Source organism: Macaca mulatta, chromosome 8, assembly GCF_049350105.2.
Source record: "Macaca mulatta isolate MMU2019108-1 chromosome 8, T2T-MMU8v2.0, whole genome shotgun sequence".
NCBI classification, from domain to species: domain Eukaryota; kingdom Metazoa; phylum Chordata; class Mammalia; order Primates; family Cercopithecidae; genus Macaca; species Macaca mulatta.
The window spans coordinates 4,038,883-4,054,991 of NC_133413.1; the positions used below are offsets into that span (position 1 = coordinate 4,038,883).

At 38.5% G+C, this 16,109-nt stretch overlaps 1 protein-coding gene across 1 annotated transcript in view; it reads right to left on the minus strand.

Moving 5' to 3' along the window:
• The window catches only part of CSMD1 (CUB and Sushi multiple domains 1), a 2,034,615-nt gene that overhangs the window by 260,276 nt on the left and 1,758,230 nt on the right, over window positions 1-16,109 (minus strand). The window contains exons 31-33 of the mRNA XM_015144705.3: window positions 9,436-9,552; window positions 5,405-5,518; window positions 3,504-3,599 (exon numbers count right to left, since the gene is read on the minus strand). Of these exons, the coding sequence (XP_015000191.3) occupies window positions 3,504-3,599; window positions 5,405-5,518; window positions 9,436-9,552 (327 nt within the window). The remainder of the gene's footprint in view (window positions 1-3,503; window positions 3,600-5,404; window positions 5,519-9,435; window positions 9,553-16,109) is intronic.

A 16,109-nucleotide genomic window follows, 5' to 3' on the forward strand; every position in this document is an offset into this window, starting at 1 on the left:
AAACTGTCAGAGGTGTTCGATCCGGAGAGACTCCATCTTCAATAGGGGCTGTGTAAAATGAGACTGAGACCTACTGGGCTAAATTCACAGGAGGTCAAGCATTCTAAGTCACAGGATGAGACAGGAGGTCGGCACAAGGTACAGGTCACAAAGACCTTGCTGATAAAAAGATGTAGTAAAGAAGCTGGCTAAAATCCTCCAAAACCAAGATGGCTTCTAAAGTGGCCTCTGGTCATCCCCACTGCTCATTATACATGAATTAAAAAGCATTAGCATGCTAAAAAGAACACTCCCACCGGCACCATGACAGTTTACAAATGCCATGGCAATGCCAGGAAGTTACTCTACAGGGCCTAAAAAGGGGAGAGACCCTAGTTAAAGGAATTGTCTACCCCTTTCCCAGAAAACTCACAAATAATCCGCCACTCATTTAGCATATAATCAAGAAATAACAGCAAGTACAAGCAACTGAGTGGCCCAGGCCACTGCTCTGAGGAGTAGCCATTCTTTATTCCTTAACTTTCCGAATAAACTTGCTTTCACTTTACTCTATGGACTCGCCCCAAATTCTTTTTTGCGCGAGATCCAAGAACCCTCTTTTGGGGTCTGGATCCGGACCCCTTTCTGGTAACAAAACCATTACAGAAACTCTCATACTTCAGGAGGGGAATAATTTGATTTCTTTTCATGCCAGCTTCTCACCATAGCTTTTGCTTCTCAATGCTATTTGATTATTTCACAGCTGAGGGAGTGGTTACTGATTCAGAGTGGGGTGAAAGGTTGGGTGGGCAGGACGCACACCTGAGCCACAGCTGCAAACAGTGCTCCATTATCACCGAAACCTGTTGGTCATGTAGGTCACTCATCTCAGTCTCCACACCACTCCTTCTGTCACTGGAGACCAGTGGATTGTGAGTGCTTCCTTTCTGGCAGAGTGGATCATAACCATGCCGGTTTATTCAGCGGCACCAAACTAAAGATAAGAGAAGCTCCTCGCGAGTACTGGCTCACCATGGACACATCCATGCTGAAGGGTTATCCAGTGTTTCATTCTGAAGGGTCACTCGCCACAGCCTTCTCTGGGGTGCCCTGTGATCTAACTCACACCTTCTTCTCTCATGCTTTCCAAATGTACCCTTCTGCTCTCAAACAGTGTGGAAAACAAACAAAAACCCAGCAATTGCATAGGTTCACTAGAATACTGCATTCAAAAGCCTCTAGACTTCCACTGCCTCACAAGTTCAGAAAGATGGTAACATCATCATTAATTATGTGTTCATATCACTAAATGGGGGGTGGGGAGCAGAGGGCTAGAGACCATGATCTGTGCATGTCTGGAGTCACACACACGTTTTCTGCACACTGTCACTGTTGCAAACATTTTTCACGGCAGCCCCCAGCAGCTCTTTATAACCGAACTGTGTCTAACAAGGGTTAGGTATCCTACAACCATGGAAATCATAAAGTCTATGTGCAATTTGAAGCTGAATTTGTTTATGAAAGAATGAAGCTGTAGTGTATGAAAGTACTGTTCAGAATACTTTCATATAATAGAGTTCAAATAATTTTTAGGCTTCAGTGTAACTACTGTCTTTCAAGAAGCAATGTTCAATTTAACTTTTCATGTGTACTCAAAACTTTTACCATTGCTGTTGAGTAATTTATAAGTTGCATTTATAATTCTAGTTCTTTACCTCCAGAAAAACTTAGTTTTTGATAAAAAGACATCAATTTTTTGCATAAACACACTAGTAGGAGCAAAGCAAGAGAAGGAGGTATTTAGAAATTTATAAAATATTAAGGATGTTAGAGTCATTATATACTCTTGAGGACAAGAAAAATAAATGTCCTCTATAAATGATGTTCTTTTCTTTCTACTTTTCTGTATCTTTGACATTTTGATGAAAATGTATTACTTTAAGCAAAATTTTTAAAATACATGCCTTCCAAGGACAACATTTGAATATTAGACACCAGCTGCAAGCAATATGTTATCTGATGATCTGATAGATTTTATAATCTTTATCAAAAACCAAAGAAAGCCCCTTATAAAGGCAGACAAGGTCAGTCACTTGAGCACTGCCAGGAGAGAAAATGTTCAGGCAGCCCAGTTTCTTTACACATCTCACTTTGGTCTAAACATGATTCTGCTTTTGCAAAGTCAGATAGAATTTATCTGAAAAAATTAGAAGTAGTAAGAGACGGGTTGTTTCAACAGGCCACACTCTAATAAAGTCCGTTTTTAAAAACTACTGGGTAATTATTTACATTTTAATAAAAGATGTAACTTATAACAATGTAACTCTTTTTAATGCATTCGCATCTCCATTCACTCAATGGCTACTTACACGGGATCAGAGAGATCTTTGTCTCCCGATTAACTGTTAGGCATCATCCTCATTCTCTTCTCATTACTCTTTAAATTATCTAATTGCTGAAAACTGAAGGGTTTTTACACTGAACTGTTTTGAAGTCATGAAATTCCGAATTTGAGATGATTAGAAATGATTGATAAATAATATAACATTGCTATACTCCCTCTTTTTAAAAAAAAACATAATAGTATCAATAATGTTTTCTGGAGGAACCTTTATTAAAGGAAACATTGCTAAGAAAAGATGTTTCTCCAGATCTGAAGAAAATACTTAACAGTGGCCATTTGTATCTGTAGCCTCCAGCAAAATTAAGACCTAGAAAGACTAAGTATTGCTTCTTATTTTTGAACACACAGTTTTTCTCTGAGCATGATCATTTCTTCCAGATCTCAGCCTTTACAGTCACGACAAGCTCCATCCAAAGACTTACTCCAAGCTTCCGAAAGTATATGAACAGTTTATATGGTCATTTTTTCAAGTTCATATAATGAATATGCAAAACAAAAGTGAAACATATGCGGAGAAAATTCTTAGCTTTTCAGAATCTTTGAGCAATCTCAAATATTTTTTAAAAGGTTTAAATTAAAAAATAAGTATAAAGGTGTAAAAGTACCCAAAGTAAATAAAACGCAAACAAAATAAATAGGTATTTAGTTAGGATAAGAGATGCATGTGTGATATTTTGTTTTTTGTTTTGTTAACTTTCCTTTTAAGCTTAGTTTTTATAATAAAATGTAAAATTGTAGAATGCATTTTAAATATATTTCATATATCGTTACTAAGATCTAAACTATTACAAAATACTTAATTAGATAAAATATTGTATTTGAAATCATCTTACAAGATGTGAAGAGCTACAGAAAGGTAATATGATCAATATTTATTCCCTTCTAGTGCCTGATAAATGAGATATTATCGTGTTTTGTAGTAGAAATATGAGTTTCAACTGTCAAAAAATTGTAACATTTTTATTAAATAACTTCGTTATGAACATACGAACACCTCCAGCTCCTTAAATATGACAAAAATGCCACTGAGATGTTCTGAGTGCTCTGTCTGAGACTGGCAGCATGTGCAGCATCAGGAAGGACCACAGTGACATGTGGAGACATGGGGAGTGACCCTCACCTTGATACACGAAGTGGAAGCCCCTGGCAGAGGCACCGCTCTTCGCACTGAATCGGAGCAGAATTTGATTTGACGTAGCCAAGGGCAATGTTTCCCCTAGAAATGAAAACCGAGATAATACATGGGATTCAGAAAACACACAGCACCGTGGAGGACAGTTGTATTTTGGAAAATGGTGATAAAGCTGAAATTTCACATTTATTTTTGAACTTTTTAAACATTTTCACTTTGTGGTTTAAAACTCAAATATGTTGTTTCTATAAAGTTTTAAAAACTCTGTCCTAGGCAAGAATAGGCAGTGAATTTGATTAAAATATACTGTAATCATTATTTCACTGATGACTTTTTTTGAAGAAAGCACCAATGATAGGTAGGTCTATATAATAAAGGAGACAGAAGTAAAGGGTGAATCGTTTGCTCAGAATCACCTTAATTTGATTTTAGCTAAAATTAAAAGAATTTTACTTAAAATTTTTAAAAAAGTAACTGAATCCAAAGATGATTTTTTAAAAATTAGAGAGTTCAGAAAAGACCTTCTGAAGTATATTTTTAACCTTTAGAAGCACATATAGGCCAGGCGCAGAGGCTCACACCTGTAATCCTAACACTTTGGGAGGCTGAAGCTGGTGGATCACTTGAGGCCGGGAGTTTGAGACCAGCCTGGCCAACATGGGGAAACCACGTCTCTACTAAAAATGCAAAAATTAGCCAGCTATGGTGGCACATGCCTGTAATCCCAGTCACTCAGGAGGCTGAGGCAGGAGAATTGCTTGAACCTGGGAGATGGAGGTTGCAGTGAGCCAAGATGGTGCCACTGCTCTCTAGCCTGTGCAACAGAGTGAGTGAGACTTTGTCTCAAAAAGTAATAATAATAAAATAAAAATAAAAAATATATAAAAGCACATATAAAATGTGGAAGAGTCCGTCTCAAGCAGTGGTGGGAGGTGTGTGAATTGGCATAAGCTTTTCAGAGGACAATGTGTTACTAATAATCAACATATTTAACATGTATCCTCTAATGCATTCTTAGATACGTCACTGAACCCTGGTAGAAAATAACAAAACATAGGTCTTAAGACTTTTAGTTAATAATGAAATAGTGAAAATCTGGAAATAACCAAATCTTAACCTTAATTGGTCAAAGCTTGTGATGCATATAGTTTACTAGGCAAATTAGTGAATGTACTCAGTACCAAACTGATTTCGTAAATGATGAAAACGTGTCAGTACAAATAAGGGGTAGGTCATCAATTAAAAGTGGGGTTAAATTGTGCTACGTTAAACCCACAGAATACCATTCAGAACTCAGAGTAAGGACACTGGGTGTATACAGTGTTTGTTAGAGACAGATTTCTGTATGTGATTTTAAGGGTAAGAATGGGATAAAAATAAGTTGTGAAATAACTCCATGTTTTATGGGGGTTCCTGTGTGTTTGCGTGCATGTGTGGATAAATGTATGCATGTGTACATGTGAACACAGGTAGATGTGCGGTTATTAATGGGTCTCTCTATGTAGGACTTACAGGCTTAGAATGATTTGGACTGAAATGTTAATCATTTTTACATCCAGAAGGGAGGTGAAGATACATGGGATACAAAATTAAATGTGGATGATAGTTGATTATCCCACCCTCTTTTTCGGATCTTTGCCCCTTTTACTGAGATAAATATTATATTTTCTGTAATCTTAGTAAGATGATAAGAGCAGGTGATTTTATGTCTGAGATAAAAACACTTTAGAGAGCTTGCATCTAAAATAAGATTTTTCGAAGCACACACGCAGATTCAAAAATGATTACATTTCTCATTCATCAAAACAAAGCAAAAGAAATAGACAAGTTAAAAATCAATCCCCCTAGCTGTCTAAACTAAATTAAGCACAAAATGCTTTAAGACTTACCTGAGTGAGACCCAGAGAGCGAGCTGAGAAGTCTGGCCTGTGCATGGGTTCCATCGAATAATTCGGCCAAATCATTCAGGGCCGTCTGAAAATAGGCAAACTGTCCAAAGACCACTAAAAAATAAGGGGGGGGATGTTGGCACAAGATGCTCTAAGAATACAAAATGGAGATTTTTGATTTCACTGAATACTTATTAATTGCCCCAAAGGATCATTATCCTAAGAATCCGGTAAAAAATAAATATTAACTTATTTTCTCTGCTTTCTAAGTTTTCAGTTGACGAAACTATTTTACTTTGCTTCTTGACTTTTGGCATTTAATAAAAGAAAAAAATACTGTTTTATTTCAAATTTGAACATTAAATGAAGAATGTTTTTGTTTCAATAAACACAGCATTAAGAATATCTGGGCTGGATGTGGTGGCTCACGCCTGTAATCCCAGTACTTTGGGAGGCGGAGGCAGGTGGATCATCTTGAGGTCAGGAGTTCACGACCAGCCTGGCCAACATGGTGAAACCCTGTCTCTATTAAAAATACAAAAATTAGCAAGGCTTGGTGGTGGCTGCCTGTAATCCCAGGTACTCAGGAGGCTGAGGCAGGAGAATCGCTTGAACCTGGAAGGCAGAGGTTGCAATGAGCTGAGATTGTGCCACTGCACTCCAGCCTGGGCGACAGAGTAAGACGCTATCTCAAAAAAAAAAAAAAAAATCTGTAAAGACTTCCCTATATTTTCAAATATTTAGCAACATTTTATTCAATGAAAAATAAGCAAAGGATCAAGCCCCATGATGATTTGATGAGGAATTTAAATTCCTCACAAAAGGTTATTATAATGCCAAATTCATATTAATACATTACCATATTCATACAAACTGATTTACACACGTGATTCTGTGGAATATAATAGGAATGACTCGCTGTTTTCCACTCTACAATTTCATTTACCCTACAGGTTATGAAAGTTGTGTGAACACACATCCTTCAAGTAAAACATAACTATATACTTTGTGACTTCAAATTTAACTGATACTGTGTATTCAGATTGATGATATAGAGGGCCTTTATATATGCAGGAAAACCTGTGATTTAGTATATATTTACAAGCAATGAACAACTAATCCTTTTCTTATTTATTGTAAGATTTGCACTACAATCATTCTAAACCATTATGAACAAGAAATGGAGGTGTGTGCACTAGTTGCGTGTGTCAGAATTCCAACAGGAAGAATTACTGTTAATATTTGTTAGTATGACGGAAGTAATCTGACTGTAACAGTGTGTGTGACCATATGTGTACAGACACATATACATACATTTATGTAACTGAATCCATACACACATATCTAATATTGTCTTTGAAGATTTTATAATTTCCCAGAGAAAAACACAAAGAAGTCATATAGACTAGGTGAATTTTCCCAATAGATGAAATGCACTAAAAACTTTTTTCAGAAATTAGAGAGGGAGAGGACTTAATACTTTCTCTACAGATCTTGCTCATACCATCCTAACCCAGCCACCACCTCCCCAATTTCATTAGATTTTTATCATATTGGAGGCCAAATACTTGGGTCACAAAAATGAATCATTTATAGATAATTTCTACTCTTTTTCAAGAAATATTTAGCTGACATTCACTTCATATTAGAAACTAAGAAAAAAGGAGGGAAGGCGATATTAACATTGTCCCAGGACTATCATGCTCGAACCTGTTTGGTAATTTCCACGACAAATATGGATTTTGAGTGCAGGATGTCAGGAGCCAGGAGGAATGCCCAGCTCATTCTAGAGATGGCCCTGACATCTTCCTTGAGGCGCCTCCTACACCTGGGTTCTAACCCGTCACTCACAGTCAGCCCCAGTGAGCAAATTCAGTTTCCAACTGAGAAAAGCTACTCAGTGCTATCCACGCTGCTGCTGGAAATCATGAGAATGTGATGAGAAGAACAAACAAAGGGTTGTGGGGCTTCAGCCGTGGGAACCGTCAATGCTTCACAGTGAGGATGGCACTATCACTAATTCTTCAAGAAGGATTCATAGAAGAATGGAATATAAGAAATTATATCAGGAAATGGAATACAAAAAGCAAAATGGTAGAGGGGACAAATGCAGCAAACAGTCAACTTCAGCTAACACTCCGTGGATAAAAAACAAACAGGGGGATTGGAATGCAAAGGGCTCTGGCAAGGACCTCAAAGGCCACCCTGAAACACAAGCACTTTGTTCTGTAGGTAATAGGAGTGAGTAAGAATGTTTATCACGATACTAAAATGCTTACATTTGTGTTTTATAAAGCATTCTTGGCTATGGTTTTGGATGAGAATAAAGGAAACTGGGTTATCTGAAGACCTGTCTTATTAATAATATTGCTTCCCATTTTCAGCCTGTGTTGACAGATAGGAAGCAGCCCCTTCCTACCTGGTAAGGATCACGTCACCCCGTAATGTCTGGATTGCACGTCTGCCTCACCCCCACACCATAAGCCTACCAGGTGCATAGACCAGATTCGATTCATCTTTGCATCCATGGACTTACAAATACTGTGAGATTAATTGTTTAGTTAATTAGTTTATTTCGTAGGAAAGAGCAAGGAATGGGGGAAGAAAGTAAAAGACAGAATGCATTTTCATTAAAAATTCGCTATAACTATGTTATTCCACACTGAGACTTTCTGCCAGATAGGATGTGATGTGTTTGTGTGATTAAACCTTTCAGATTGGGAAATTATAATCAATATTGAGGAGATGAGTATGACTTTTTTTTACACAATTTTAATTGTGTAGTGATGAAAATAATATTTTGTATTTAACTAAAATAATAGGATATGACTGCTAAACTCCATTGTAATAAGTATATTTTGTCATGTATTCATAAAAAAGACTTTTTTTTGTGATAATCCGGGGAATATTGCTGAGCATTTAGGTGAGAAAAATGTATTTTGTTCAAATTCAGAATTAAGGTTGAAGTTAAATGAGGGACTTTAAAGAATTTGGGCCAACTTAAAAAGTTGGAATCTAGAACCCATTTAGGTATTATTGTCCATTTATCATAACAAAGGGAACAGCAAGGCTCAGGGAGGGTGTGTATTAAATTCGTAAGAAGCCTGGGAATCATAACATAATAGAAGTTTATAAAAATAATGTCTCCCACACACAAGTTTCTTACCCATCAAATAACTTTCTTGTCATATGTTAAAAATGCTTTACCTCAAATACAGTCTAACATTAGAATTTTTATCTGCTTTATATGCTGAGTGAGTGATTGCTGTCTCAGACATATATAAAAACCTTGACTATGTAGCGTTTTCAATTTTCCTATCGGAAAGAGGGAAATAGTCTTTAAGATGACGATAGCTACTATCTGGTTTACTCCAGAAAAGAATCCGATCCAAGATAAATTGTCCTGATCAAGAGTGAGAGTGAGCATTACATAAATGAAGTGCAAAGCGACCAGGGAAGGTCCTTCTGGAAATGAAGTCATCTTGGAAAATTCGCTCGAATTGGACACAATAGGTAGGAGGGAAATAGAAAGTCAGGGTTCAGCAGGTGAAACAGTCAGGACTGTGCCTGCTCCTCCATCCCTGAGCACTTACAGGTTGACTCAAGGATGCAGTGATTTCGATCATGATCTGGTTACTGAATTCACTGAATGTACGTGCCATTCCTGCACAGACATGCACACAGTGCTCTGACCCACCCTCTACTTTATGAGAAATCCTCCCTCGCTCATAAAAACAACCAATTGAAAGAACGATGTGTGAGAAACCTAAGAAAAAAGCCAAATTAATTCTCTCTAATTATTCTGAATCATAACCCTAGAAGGGACTGTAAGCATTTAATATTACATTGGTAAAAGGATTGTAATGGACATTGTGTGGGATACGTTTGGAAAGCCTGCTACTAAAATGCAACTCATTTGCTTTTATATGAACTATTTCACTAAGCTCTAGAATACCTGTTTATCGAATGACAGAAAAATTAACCCTGAAAGGAAACATGACAATGAATTAAAAATAAAAGGACATCCTTACCGAATTCCTTTGGTACCGTTATGGAATAGAGGCATATTTGACCAGCTGTGTAATTATGGGGGTAGTTTGGTGATAAAACTACTCCTTCTGATCCCATGTACTGGCCTCCGCAGGGAGCTGAAAATAAAACCAACCGAGAATGAGGTGCTGTGCAATAATAATAGTGCACGTGATAGATGAGCCAAAGCTGAAACACATCAAATACGTGAGCACGTTTACTGAACACTTAACAAAATAATACATTAAAATCTTGTTTTGCATTGCTATCAATGTAATAGAAAAACAAAGATTTACCAGGTAAGAAGTAATGCAACTTAGGAGAAAAACCTAATATTATTTTCAAGGCCATGTCTCAGATGTATTAAAATAATAAGAGAAATAGCTATAATAATAATAGAACAGGTTCTATAAAGACAAATGATTAAATTATTTTAGAAAGTCTCACCAGAGTTGTCTGTTCAAAGTCAATCCTCATATTAACTTAAGAGATACAAAGATTATATCAGTTTTCTATCACTTTTATATTAATATGGGACTAAAAGGAAAAATGTTTTGCTTTTTAGGGGGTTTTGTTTGTCTTAATGTTTTATCTTATAGTTTCAGTAAAAAAGCAACATGTATAATTACTAACGCTTTTGGGGTCTCTTCCTATGAGTCCAATTTAAAACTAAAGGAATCCATTATTAGAAAGTTAGGGCTTATAAAATATAGAGAGGTGTGCGTGTGGCGGGGCGGGGGCGTATGTCTGTGTGTATGTGTATGTGTGAGTATGTCTTAATTTTTCCCCAGTTATCTTATTTACTTTGGCTTCACTTTTGCTGAGAAAACGAAACACACTGTACACAGATGTTCAAAGCACTTTTTAAAGCATCATGGAACAGACCTCCAATTAAATCCCAGCCATTTGATATCCAGTCTTTACATTGCCAGTACTCTATTTCCTTATATTTTTACATAAGGAGGGGTCAAGTCCGCTCTGCTCATCTATTTAGCACAGAGCACTGACCAGCGCAGGAGCCACTCAGTACAGCCTATTGCACCCTTGCCATGCTGGCTGTGGCCTGACTGCACTTCCTATCTTAGATATACCCTCACTGATTTGAATTCAGAATTATCTTCAGTATTTCAGAAAGGTTATATTTCTACAGCTCATTTCTTCTTGATATGGCAATTTTCTTTTTCTTTTCTTTTGTTTTCTTTTTTTTTTTTTTTTTGAGATGGAGTCTTGCCCTGTCACCCAGGCTGGAGTGCAATGGTGTGATCTCGGCTCAGTGCAACCTCCGCCTCCCTCCCGGGTTCAAACAATTCTCCTGCTTCAGCCTCCTGAGTAGCTGGGATTACAGGCATGCGCCACCACACTCGGCTAATGCTTTGGAGTTTTTTTTTTTTTGTATCTTTAGTAGAGACGGGGTTTCACCATGTTGGGCAGGCTGGTCTCGAACTCCTGACCTCGTGATCCGCCTGCCTTGGCCTCCCAAAGTGCTGGGATTACAGGGGATTACAGGCGTGAGCCACTGTGCCCGGCCACAATGGCAATTTTCAAGCCTCAAAGGAAAAAAAAGTTAGAGATAACATGTTTAATCCTTTGAACGTTAATTAGCATTATGTTAAATCTTAATTGATGGACAGAACATTTTCCATGATGAATAAAACTCCTTAGAATATGGCAATGTTACGGTTAAGGCACCTTGTTAATGATGATTAGTTAAGAAATTTCCTGAAGCCCTGCATTACAATGGCTTGAAAAACTTGAGTTGTATTCTAAAAGTCAAAGGAAAACAGCTCAGACATCTGACAGCTTTGATCTGTTTATGATCAGCTAGCAGAGATTTTTACTTAACTAAGCTCAGCCTTCATGCTAGTGTCTTAATTCAAAATCACGTTATCACTCTAAAACACTTCTATTTAGTTTTTTACAGTTTTAAATAGAAACACTTTATTTTCACTTTTAGATGGAGGATATTTCTGTAAGCTCCAAAACTGAAGGTTTCTGGTAGATCCTGGCGTCACTCACTCTACCAAGGCAGATACATCCCTCAGATATTTTCCTCCACCATAACCATATGAGGTCAACCAGGTTATGTCAGAACTATCTTTTCTTTTTCCTCAAAAGCTTCAAGTTCAAGTTAAAAAAAAATAAACACAAATAAAGAATGAAAATGTATTTTATTTCCGCTCAGTCACATAAAATTCAAACATATCACTTTGCAAATGATCTTTTTTCCATTAAAAAATTAGTTTAAAATTTTAAATAAGAAGTATAAGTAAAAAGTGGAAAAACGTCATCACTGGGCCAAAATTTTGATTCCCAAATTATTAGCGATGGTAAACTAATTCTTATCAAGAACATCTTCTGATCGCTCTGTCACGAGGCTGGAGTGCAATGGCACGATCTTGGCTCACTGCAACCTCCACCTATCGAGTTCAAGAGATTCTCCTGCCTCAGCCTCCCGAGTAGCTGGGACTACAGGCACACACCACCAAGCACAGCTAATTTTTGTATTTTTGGTAGAGATGGTTTTACCATGTTGGCCAGGATGGTCTCGATCTCTTGACCTCGTGATCCACCTGCCTCGGCTTCCCAAAGTGCTGGGATTACAGGCGTGAGCCATTACGCCCGGCCATATGTTTTGTGATGGTTAATACTGAGTTTCAACTTTTGGATTGAAGGATACAAAGTATTGATCCTGGATGTGTCTGTGGGGGTGCTGCCAAAGGAGACTAACATTTGAGTCCGTGGGATGGGAAAGCCAGACCCACCCTTAATTTGGGTGGGCACCATCTAATAAACTGCCAGCATGGCTAGAATATAAGCAGGCAGAAAAATGTGAAATGAGAGACTGGCCTAGCCTACATCTTTCTCCTGGGTTGGATACTTCTTGCCCCTGAACATTGAACTCCAAGCTCTTCAGTTTTGGAACTCAGAATGGCCCTCCTTGTTCCTCAGCCTGCAGACAGTGTATTGTGGGAGTTGTGATCATGTGAGTTAATGCTTAATAAATTCCCCTTTATGTATGTAGCTATTCCATTCGTTCTGTCCTTCTAGAGAACCCTGACTAATACATGTTTTAAAGTATAACTACAAAGAAACACTTTGTCCAAGGACAGAATAAAAGAGGACTGCCTTATGATACTAGAGGACACTTTAAAAAAGCCAAAGATGAAATTAAGGAAAACTGACTAAAAACTTCTGTCTTTTACTACCTTGATAAATGGTGCTTGTGCCTGTCCATTCTTCCTCAGATCAGAAGGCTAAGCACCAGAAGAACTACAACAATTATATGTTTCATACATGACCAAACATTTGTGTTAGAAAAAATATGGACAGAATTTTTATTTAATTCTTTTTTTTTTTTTTTTTTTTTGAGACAGAGTTTCGCTCTGTCACCCAGGCTGGAGTGCAGTGGCCAGATCTCAGCTCACTGCAAGCTCCGCCTCCTGGGTTCATGCCATTCTCCTGCCTCAGCCTCCCGAGTAGCTGGGACTACAGGCACCTGCCACCGCACCCGGCTAGATTTTTGTATAGAGACGGGGTTTCACCGTGTTAGCCAGGATGGTCTCGATCTCCTGACCTCGTGATCTGCCCCTCTCGGCCTCCCAAAGTGCTGGGGTTACAGGCGTGAGCCACCGTGCCCGGCCTAATTCTTAATAATTGTTATGTCTGTGCTAATCTAAGAAACAGCCATGGTGCTTCTCACCTTAGGAATTTTATTTTAATACAACAGAGGAAAAATAAATAAATGTTTGTTATTTGGTAATTAACATATTAAACAGATTATTGCCTAAATGAATAAAGACACACAAGAGCATTCATTGCTAATGTTAACAAGAAGCTTGCTTATCCATCTGGCTAATTAGAATATATACATCTCATACATAAAGGCAACCACATAGAACCAAACTGAATACACAAAACTAGCAAACAGAGTCATTCTGACCCATGAAAGGGGCTCTACCTTGTTTCAATTTCAGTTACAATTCTACAAAAAACTTCCAATAAGCAAAATTTGTAGGTAACAGATGAATAACCAGCAAAAACATGACACCATGCATCTAAAACAAACTGGTCCAAAATGCACCAACTGCATCCCATGATGTAGGAACTATCAAAATATTTAAAGTGGAGCAAAAGGCCCCAAGGTTAACTGGCGATCTGAATAAATCACAGACACGGATTCATGCATAAAACATGCTGCTCTCCATGAGAGATCCAAGATGCACTACAGGAGAAGCCATCTCTGCTTTCCAGATTTCGAATACAAATTTTTATTTACAGGTAAATAGAATATTCCATATGGGGAAATGAGTGTTCCATGCGTTATGCTCTTTGATGACTGGTAAAATAAATTGTGCCTCACTCTGCAGATCTTCAGACATGGAAAGTGAAACAATCTCTAATTAAAAATTTGGTTTCATATATATAACCTATATATATAGGAATATATATATAAGAATATGTATATATCCTATATATAGGAATATGTGAATATATATACATATATGTGTGTATATATGTATAATTCCTATATATGTGTGTATAAATTAATATACATGTCTGTATAGCGAGAGAATATATATAAAGTGTAGAAAAAGTATTTTTCCTATGGCTAATACTTTAGCCATGCTTTTTCTATGGCTAAAGTTTTATCACTTCCCATACATCCAACTGTAATTGAATTTAATATAAATTAAACGCCTTTTGTATTATTAGTTAACAAAAGTACAGGATTCATCATCTTTCCTCAATTTCGCTACCTACTTTTATCTCCCTCACACTAGACTCTATATAATTGCTAAAGATATCTGAAGTGGGGGAAAAAATACACCAAGGGATGCAAAAATCATTTTCTGGGATATAAGAAAGAAAATTAGAATTTTCACCCAAAATTATTATTATTTTTTCTTGAGATAGGGTCTTGCTCTGCTGCCCAGGCTGGAGTGCAGTGATCCAATCACAGCTCACGGTAACATCAACCTTCTGAGCTTAAGGGGTCCTCCCGCTACAGCCTCCTGAGTAGCTGGAACTGCACAGGTGCACCACCCTACCCAGCTCATTTTATTTTATTTTTATTTTTTATTTTTTTGTAGAGATGGGGTCTATGTTGCCCTGAGTAGTCTTGAACTCCTGGCCTCAAGTGATCCTCCTGCCTTAGTCTCTCAAAGTGCTGAGATTACAGGCATGAGCAGCTTTGTCTGGTCTCAAATTCCATCTTTTTAAATGTCTGCATTCATGTAGTAATTATGTGGTCTATAATACAACTGCCGAGAAGGTCAGTACCTGTAATGTGTTGCAGACATCGAGGTTGCATGCTCAATAGTTATATTGATTGGATGTCAAATCAAAAAGGTTTGAAGTCATTGCCCTTTGCTACGTCAAAATGGTTTTGGAAACCAGTTACATTCAGAATTAAGATTTACTAGTTTTGGGGAGCCTTATGCCTGTGGAATTTATCCTCCTAACATTTGTGACCTAGAGACTGGCATCGCTCTCAGCCTTGTGTATCTTGTCTGGAGTGACACAGACGGGAGGAGGTGAGGCGAGATCTGGTCACTCTGCAGGGCCCTCCTTTCAGTGCTGCCGTTGGCTCACAAGCCTGGCCTTGCCGGCACGGGCTACGCCTCGCCCAGAAGGGAGGATCCTCAGGACCCTGGACAGCAAGTCACCACCGGCCCCTGGCCAACTGCAAGAGCACATGGCAGGCACCCAGAACCACCGGCATGCACTGCCCAGGCCGCTCAGGATATAAGGGGCACCCAGGCTGGTGGCAAGAGAGGAGGGGGTGGAGGCGTGGCCCCTCCTGGGCCAGGACAGGGAAGGGTGGGTGCTGGGCGGAGACTTCCAGCTCCCTCGTGCCCACCTTCTCACCAAGTCACACCCACTTCTTAGCTTGGCTCCGTCCTGTTTTGGGGGCTGTGCAGGCATCAGGGAGACCTTAGTCCTGACTTGTAATGCTAGGTCAAAGGCTCTCTTTACCTCAAAGCCACTCTGGCTCACTGCCTCCCTCACCTATGAGCACGCTGAGTTCTATTTTAAGCTCCCAAGTGCTTCTTATTTTAGTTTTTAATAAACTTAGAAAAGAGGGACTGTATAACTTTCCATTTAGAAAAGTCTCCCAAAGCAAGTAACACAATGACTAAACTATCAGAATTTTTATTTAAACAGATGACTAGAAAGGACTGATGCATAACCTGGCCTCTAATCATGATTTTAAAACACAAAAATTAACTTTCTCCATCTGTCGATCTGTCACCCAGGCTAGAGAGCAGTGGCGGGATCTCAGTTCGCTGCAACCTTCACCTCCTGGGCTCCAGTGATCCTCCTACCTCATCCTCCCAAGCAGCTGGGACTACAGGCATGAGCCACCACACCCAGCTAAGTTTTGTACTGCATTTTTGGGAGAGATGGGGTTTTGTCATGTTGCTCAGGCTGGTCTCAAACTCCTGAGTTCAAGAGATCCACTAGCCTTGGCCTCCCACAGTGCTGGGATTACAGGTGTGAGCCACCACACCTGGCTTAAGTTCTTACTCTGTGCCAGTTACTACTACTGCTGGGTCCAGACAAATACACTTCTTTCACTTAAAAGCTTGCAGGGTCATAAGAGAATAGACTTAGAAACATAGAAATAGCAGAACATGTCAGGGAAGTAGGTTTTGTTTTATTTTGTTTTGTTTGT